Genomic DNA, 8,169 nt, shown 5'->3' on the forward strand with positions numbered 1-8,169 from the left:
ACATTTCTTAACCATTTTATCGCCCGAGATTTCAGAATCTTAGCCTGGGAAGCACCTGAATTTTGCATGGGTTGGTGCACCCAAGTTTGGACCTTGGTGGCCCGCCATGCATGCGTGCGTGCTGCAGACTGCAGTGATGTACCAAAATGGCGTGTGCCAACATGCTAGTTTCCATGGTCTGCCGTTAGATGGATCCAACCCAACCTCGTAGAAAGAAGTTTTGAGTTTGATCTTTTGGTTTTGGATCCCGATACCATTATCACATTTGGGAGACCAGCAACGATTTAATGCCGCTTCGTCCCTTTCCCGGTTGCGGCTCGGATCTGGGGCAGGATCCGGACCGTTTGTGATTTGCCACAGCTCGGGAAAAATGAAGCAGAAGGTGAGCGATTGTCTTTTTATTTTTGAAAGCTTAGTGCAATTCGCCTTTCAAAATAGTAGGAAGCTATAACATGGGTGGCTTCAAAAAACGTCGTGTTGATAATAATGGAGGAGTAATAAATATCTTCTGTGAATGCCAATATGCTGTTTTATAAACTTGATTAGAACACTCCACAATTATTGCTGTCAGCGTCTTGACATAATCTTATGCGCATAAGACCGTTTTTAACCATCTATATCAGGTAGTTATAAGAAGGTCACATCAAAATTTTGTCTATGAAACAGAGAATAATGGAGAGAGAAATGCTACTACTATGAGTAGATGACGTACTCATTAAATACAATAATATCGTAATTATTGAAGGTGAGTCGAGTAAGTGAGGTATATCATACTCAAAATCTCGACCGTAATATTTCCAGAATATGTTATCTAGATAATTATTTAATAATTTAGGGATATTTTCATATAGAACATGATAAATTGTTTGAAATATTCGTATATGCTTTATTTATCGCGTAGCGATTAACGCTTATTAAACCTACCGTATAAGACGGCAAATGCATGTACGGTGATACTTCATCCTTAGTATATTTCTAATAATTATTAATTATCGAATCCTCATTAAATAATTTATTGATGATCAAAGTTTAAACTCGTTGTCTACACATAACAAAAAACAATGCTCTTTTGTGACTAGATGGAGTATATATTAATAATATCTATAACTTTTATAGATGTAAGCTATCTATATTATTGGAGATGATTAATATAGTCATCTTATGAAGGGAAAAAAGGCTGGACATGTGTTTGTCGATTGAAAGTATGCATAATTAATGGCTGACCCAAAATGAGATCCACATAATTGTTTGCACACACTATGGTGTTATGAGCGTATCAACTTAAACCTTGTACTCTTAATAAAATTGATAGCAACTTTGAGCACAAAACCCTGCCAGCATGTATGGTTTGCCAGGTCCAAACACAAAAACACTGTGAAAATAGAGCTGAAAACGTACTTGCTGCTTTGCGGGTTGAGGGATGCCAGGAAAAGTCAACATGCCCGACCCGTTTGGGCCTTAAATGGTTCCAGCTGTTCCCACCCGAACCCAAGAAAGCAACAGTAGTGCCTCGAACCGAGCAGGTGGGCCCCTTTTAAATACTCCTCCGGCTTTTAATTCGCATCGTCTATTACTCTGCCCGCCTACCGCTTTCAAGTTAACTTGATTTCGCTCAAAACCGGAAAAGTATTATATAATTAATCGAAAAATATCATATAATTAATAAAAAATATTAAACTAGTTATGGAATAGAGAAATATTACATAATTAATCGGAAAACATTGAAAAGTTAAGATTCAGTCTTAAATATTAATTATAAATTAAACGACTCTTGGAATGAAATCGGACTTCTACGAGGAAATCAGACGATCCTGATCCTCCCTCTCGTCCCACTGATCTCTCCCCCCTCTGGATTTTCGAACGAGGCATCCACACGCGCAAGCGCAGTGCAAACCCAAGGAGCGAGATCTCCCTCCGGTCATACACTGCTCCCTGGTTGTCTCAGTCCTCTCTGTAAGAGAGATAGGGAAAGGCGGGAGTTAATGGTGGAAGGGAATTAATGGAGCCAGGAGGAACAAGCGGAGGCCTGATCGATAGATAGGTGGCTGAACCCAGGCTGCTTGGAGAAATCTACTTCGTTTTCTTTCTTCTCTTGGCGAGCGACTTCCCCTCCTGAGCTAGCTGGAGTGTGCTGCTTCGTGAGGACCAGCGAGATTACTACTCGTACCACCGCTGCTGCTGCTGCTACTATTTCCTGCATACGAGCGAGGCTATATAGCGCCTAGCTAGGAGTGTAGCTAGCCTTCGTGGTACTAGTGCTGCCGCTAGTGGACTAGTTAGTCCTCCCCGATTGCGCTCGAAGCAAGCGGCCGTCGACCGAGGCGTGCGCGCGACGCGATGGACTTCGGCGACGACGTCATGGAAGGCTCCGACGGCCAGCGCCGGAAGAAGAGATACCACCGCCACACACCGCGCCAGATTCAGCAACTCGAGGCGTACGTGCACCCGCCGATTCTTTCTTTCCTTCCTTGCTTATCTGGCTGTTCGTGGATTCTTTGCTGAAATGGCGGCGTGGCGGACGGTGTTGTATGCACGCGCGCAGGATGTTCAAGGAGTGCCCGCACCCGGACGAGAACCAGAGGATGCAGCTGAGCAGGGAGCTGGGGCTGGAGCCCAGGCAGATCAAGTTCTGGTTCCAGAACCGGCGAACGCAGATGAAGGTATCCCGTGGTTTCTCTCGCAAAGTTGCCATCTTTTCCACGTTTTTTGATTCATTCACCTGTTTGAGACGGCCATTTAATTTAGTTTTGATTATTTGGCCGGGGTTGCAGGCGCAGCACGAGCGCCAGGACAATTGCTTCCTGCGCGCGGAGAACGACAAGATCCGGTGCGAGAACATCGCCATGCGCGAGGCACTCCGGAACGTCATCTGCCCCACCTGCGGCGGCCCGCCCGTCGCCGACGACTACTTCGACGAGCAGAAGCTGCGCATGGAGAATGCGCGCCTCAAAGAAGAGGCAAGCTGTTTGCCCCCAACATATTCTCCATGCTCCTCTTGATCGGTTGATTTGCCATTGCATTCTGGTTGTTTTACACGACGTTTTCTCACGCGTTGCAAGTGCAGCTTGACCGGGTTTCGAGCGTGACGTCCAAGTACCTGGGGCGGTCCATCACGCAGCTGCCTCCGGTGCAGCCACTGTCGATGTCGTCGCTGGACCTGTCCGTCGGCGGGCTTGGCAGCCCCCCGCTCGGGCCGTCGCTAGACCTGGACCTCCTCAGCGGGGGCTGCTCGGTGCATTCGTCATTCCAGCTCCCGACGCCGGTGTCGGAGATGGAGCGGCCCATGATGGCCGAGATGGCGACGCGTGCAATGGACGAGCTCGTCAGGTTGGCGCAGGCCGGCGACCACCTCTGGGTCAAGACGGGCGGCCCCGACGGCCGCGAGGTGCTCAACGTCGACACGTACGACAGCATCTTCGCCAAGCTCGGGAGCTCGTTCCGCGGCCCGGACGTGCACGTCGAGGGCTCCCGCGACTCGGGCCTCGTGTTCATGAGCGCCGTCGGGCTCGTCGACATGTTCATGGACTCGGTAAAGTGTTAATTTTGGCCTGTAATTTTCAAATCATTACGTTACATTTTTAGCATTATTTTTGCACCTACAGAATCGTTTGCGTGACGTGCTGCGGTCACTGTTTTTGCAGAGCAAGTGGATGGAGTTCTTCCCTGCCATCGTGTCCAAGGCGCGGACGATTGATGTCCTCGTGAACGGCATGGCCGGGCGGAGCGAGTCTTTGGTTCTGGTAAGCTCGATTGTTGAGTCACGTCGCGCTCGCACGGGTCTTTCGCTCGATTTGACGAGAAATTTTGTGCATTCGCGCCGCGCAGATGTACGAGGAGCTGCACGTGATGTCGCCGGTCGTCCCGACGCGCGAGTTCTGCTTCCTCCGCTACTGCCGGCAGATCGAGCACGGTCTGTGGGCGGTCGCCGACATCTCGGTGGACTTGCAGCAGCGCGACGCCCGGTTCGGCGCGACGCCGTCGCGCTCGTGCCGCCTCCCCTCGGGCTGCCTCATCGCTGATATGGCAAATGGCTACTCCAAGGTAGTATAGTAATTCACGTCCCTTTTTTTCCATGTGCATTGCCACTGTGCGTACGTAACGTGGCGTCATGATACCTCATGCCTGTGCCATTTGGCGAGCGAATTCAGGTGACCTGGGTCGAGCACATGGAGATCGAGGACACGGTTCCCATCCACCTGCTCTACCGCGACCTCATCCTGAGCGGCGCGGCGTTCGGGGCGCACCGGTGGCTCGCCGCGCTGCAGAGGGCGTGCGAACGGTACGCGTGCCTCGCCACGGCCGGGATGCCGCACCGGGACATTGCAGGAGGTGTGTACGCCGCACTTGGTCAAATCTTGAAGTGATTGGTCACGGCATGTCGTTGGCACTGGAAATTTCGGCTATGAATAATTCACGCCCGGTTCATTATATTGGCTTGCAGTGACGCCGGAAGGGAAGCGGAGCATGATGAAGCTGTCGCAGCGGATGCTGACCAGCTTCTGCGCGAGCCTGAGCGCGTCCCAGCTCCACCGGTGGACGACGCTGCCGGGGCCCAACGACGTGGGCGTCCGCGTCATGGTGCACCGAAGCACGGACCCGGGGCAGCCCAGCGGCGTGGTGCTCAGCGCCGCCACGTCCATCTGGCTGCCGGTCCCGTGCGACCGGGTGTTCGCCTTCGTCCGCAACGAGAACACGCGCTCTCAGGTCCGCGCTGCAACGTCCAGAATTCTAAAAAAATATCTGCATCGCGCCGCATTCTAACTAGCGTGACACGATGGCCACGTCTCGTGTTCTTTGCAGTGGGACGTGCTGTCGCACGGCAACCCGGTGCAGGAGGTGTCGCGGATCCCCAACGGCTCGCACCCAGGGAATTGCATCTCCTTGCTAAGAGTAAGCACCCATCTGATTGATGGCTTCGCCAATTTCGTACGTGTCAAAGGATGGCATACACACACACACATGCGTTACTACTCGACTAACGTGTTTCGGTGTTTGACGAAATGCAATGCATGTGTGTAGGGCCTGAACGCGAGCCAGAACGGCATGCTGATCCTGCAGGAGAGCTGCACCGACGCGTCGGGCTCGCTGGTGGTGTATGCGCCGATCGACATCCCGGCTGCCAACGTGGTGATGAGCGGTGAGGACCCGTCCGCCATTCCGCTCCTGCCGTCGGGCTTCACCATCCTGCCCGATGGCCGGCCCGGCGCGTCGACGAGAGCGGGCCCGCTGGGTTCCCCGCCTGCCGGGTCCCTGGTGACGGTGGCGTTCCAGATCCTGGTGAGCAGCCTGCCGTCGTCGAAGCTGAACGCCGAGTCGGTGGCCACGGTCAACAACCTCATCAGCACCACTGTGGAGCAAATTAAGGCGGCCTTGAATTGCGCCAGCCATTGATGAAGCCCGATCGATCGAATTGCTGCGTGCATGCATGCCTGCGTAGGTCTCCCCCCCGGCCGCCGGCCGCTTGCCTGCTGCGAGGAGTGAATTCTCTTCAAGGCGTTAGTTCGCGATGGAGTTCTTGGTTGGTTGGGGGTTTCAATGCTCGCCATTCAAGGAGGCGGGGCTGCTGCCTTGGTGTCGCGCGCTTGGGTTCACCTGCCGCTGTTGCTGCGCCGTCCGATCCATGCTGATTCAACCCTCTCCCTCTCCTCTCTCTCTACCATTCATGCATGCATGATAACTTGTTCTTGCTTTAGGTGTCCCGTCTGTTATGATCTTATCTCTACAGGATTCGAAGCTTGCTTGCTTGCTAGGCTTTGCATGAAACGAAGGAGTCAAGAACGCACCATGCTCGTCTCATTCCTCTTGCTGCCGTCACTCTTTCAGTTGTTTCCTCCTTTTTCCATCCTTCCCTCCATAGTTTTTTGCCACCCATTCCAGCCCCTTCTAGTTCGTAGTTGCAGCAAGAGGATGATGAATGGTTCGGGTATTGACTTCTGTCTAATGGTGTTAAGCCTTAATGAACATTCTCTCTATTTTTTTAGTAAGATGAAGAGAAATATCACTGCTTTGGTTTGTTTGACTCGTTGAATCTGTCACGATTGCTGATATGGGAAAGCTGCTTGTCGATTTGTGAACAGACTTCTTTTCATACGTGGTTTGTGGACAGGCTTGTGAGGTGCACTGGTAGTTACTCTTGCCACTTGCTAAATGTACACGTCACTCCGCCGCATGTCATTATCTGTCCCTGATACAAAATGAGGTGTACCTGGTGTTCAGGCTTCAATTTAAGAGCTCGCAGAGCGCAGGCTGTAATCTGGGGCCTCCACTGAATTGCGACATTGCGATGCATGTTTGCATCGCCTCCGATCCCTTTCAATTGCTCTATTAATACGGGTGGTTGAGTTGCCATTCCCTGGCAGTGGCGGAAGTAAGATCATATTTGACAGAGCTTTAGCTCTAAGATCTACTTAAGATCTGTAATTTGTAAGGTAAAATTGAGTTATTTAAATATCTATTTTAATTTAAAATAAAATTAATATACCTTAAAAAATCCTTAATCTGTCTATAGCTTCAACTCTAAAAATTTCTAAAATTAGGAATAACTCTCAAGAATTCTTAGAGCTAGCTTAGCAGCTACAGAGAGAATGCAAGGGTGAGTTTCAGGGCATGCATGCGCTTCCGGTGAACATGTGCAAGCACAACGATACTGAATGGTGCAATCAATTCGCCATGCTGTTGCGACAGCGTAGAAGCCCTAATTGTCATTATCGATCCCATCTTCTCGGCGTTTGGGAGCTGGAATTGTCGTTGGCTCGTCTTCAATGCCGGGAGATGGCATGTGTTTCCATCAGGCCATTCATTTGCAGCATGACAGGAGCACTGGTCTTGTTTTTCGCCGCCTTTCCCTGGTCCATGCTACATCCATTGACACATACGGCGCAACGCCACGGAGAACTGACTGCTACTGTCAACCTGTACCGGCTGCATGTGTGCTCCGTAACAGAGACTACTCCAAACTGCCTGTTGATGACCATGACACCATGCATGGCATGATGGCAAAGTCGTGCCAGTTCTGTCTATGTCGCTGCCAAGGTATGGGCCTGGAGTTGGGTTTGGCCCGAGCTCGGTATAAGCCCAGTAGACGAGATTGGGCCTGGCTCTGTATGGGCCCGACGAAGCTAGCCGTTTCCTGGTCTCGAGTCTGAACAGAACAGAACGACCTTAGTATTAAAATTAAAATTCAGAAAAGCGGGAGCTGCTACGCAAATCTGCAATTTACTTTCTGTTCCCTTCGTTTTTCTTAATGTTGCCGGGTCCCGTACCTAACTTAGTACTACTACTATCTACCTAGATAGCTCCAAAGCTGTGGGATTGTTCAAGTTCACATCATCTCTAAAGATCATTTCCAATCGATTCTCGTCAGGATTCAGAATCTCTTTACAAAGTGATTTTTTTTTTGTTCCTTTCAACGTTCCAACGGTTTTCTTTTATGATTTTCGTCACGAAAGGATTTTCAATATCATTTTCTTCAGAACGGGATTCTCTCTCCTTTCCCTTTATGAATCTCTTCGAAGTGAAACTGTTAGAGATGAGAAAAAATAAAGTGAATGAAAACGGAGGGGGGATCGGGAAGAGGATGAAATAGAGAAAATATATTTGAGGATGGTCTAACAAACAACGGCGGACTGATTTGGAAGAGGAGGAAGAAGAAAAGAATAATAGGAGGAGTAAGAGTGATAGCCTCTATTTTGTGGCTCTAGATCTGCTACTGCTAACAAATTTTCTAGATAAAAAACAGTGAAGGTGACATCTCAAGTCTCGTAATTAAGCCAGTTAAGCCAGCATCTTCTCACAAAAAAATTTTAAAAAACTTCGTAAAACAACCTTAATTAGCTACCCTGGGCATGTTGGTCCCAGTCGGTCGATGAATTTAACATGGCTGGATGTTCATTTAGCACGGGCACTGTCGTAGCACGTATATCTCAAGCTCAATTAAGCTGGTGATGCCGCCATGCAATGCATTGCAAGCCCGTGAGCTCTCCCAGTTTTTTTTTTAGGGCTGTGAACTCTCCCAGCTGACCAGCTCAACATGAGCTATCGTCTGCATCCACCAGGCTCCGGTCCAGGCTTGCGAACGTCGCAAAACATCTTGAAGGGCATGCAGGCTGGCCCTTGATTAATTACAAGGGCCAAAAGGTTTAGCGCACGTACAAAGGCATTGCATCAACT

General features: G+C 50.0%; 1 protein-coding gene across 1 annotated transcript; it reads left to right on the plus strand.

The window, feature by feature from the left end:
* The first annotated feature begins 1,845 nt into the window (after positions 1 to 1,845).
* Positions 1,846 to 5,734, plus strand: LOC133919900 (homeobox-leucine zipper protein ROC8-like). The gene is made up of 10 exons (XM_062364456.1): positions 1,846 to 2,435; positions 2,543 to 2,660; positions 2,772 to 2,957; positions 3,065 to 3,529; positions 3,642 to 3,740; positions 3,826 to 4,041; positions 4,149 to 4,329; positions 4,442 to 4,704; positions 4,801 to 4,890; positions 5,020 to 5,734. The coding sequence occupies exons 1-10, from the start codon at positions 2,338 to 2,340 to the stop codon at positions 5,389 to 5,391; spliced, it is 2,088 nt and encodes a 695-aa protein (XP_062220440.1). The 5' UTR covers positions 1,846 to 2,337; the 3' UTR covers positions 5,392 to 5,734.
* Positions 5,735 to 8,169: the final 2,435 nt, after the last annotated feature.

This window comes from Phragmites australis, chromosome 5 (genome assembly GCF_958298935.1).
Source record: "Phragmites australis chromosome 5, lpPhrAust1.1, whole genome shotgun sequence".
NCBI classification, from domain to species: Eukaryota; Viridiplantae; Streptophyta; class Magnoliopsida; order Poales; family Poaceae; genus Phragmites; species Phragmites australis.

Excerpts from the sequence above, each read along its gene's own strand:
- LOC133919900 (XM_062364456.1), top strand. The coding sequence starts at position 2,338 with ATGGACTTCGGCGACGACGTCATGGAAGGCTCCGACGGCCAGCGCCGG. Across the intron at positions 3,741-3,825 it reads GGAGCGAGTCTTTGGTTCTG|ATGTACGAGGAGCTGCACGT; the intron begins GTAAGCTCGATT and ends CGCGCCGCGCAG. Across the intron at positions 4,330-4,441 it reads GCACCGGGACATTGCAGGAG|TGACGCCGGAAGGGAAGCGG; the intron begins GTGTGTACGCCG and ends ATTGGCTTGCAG.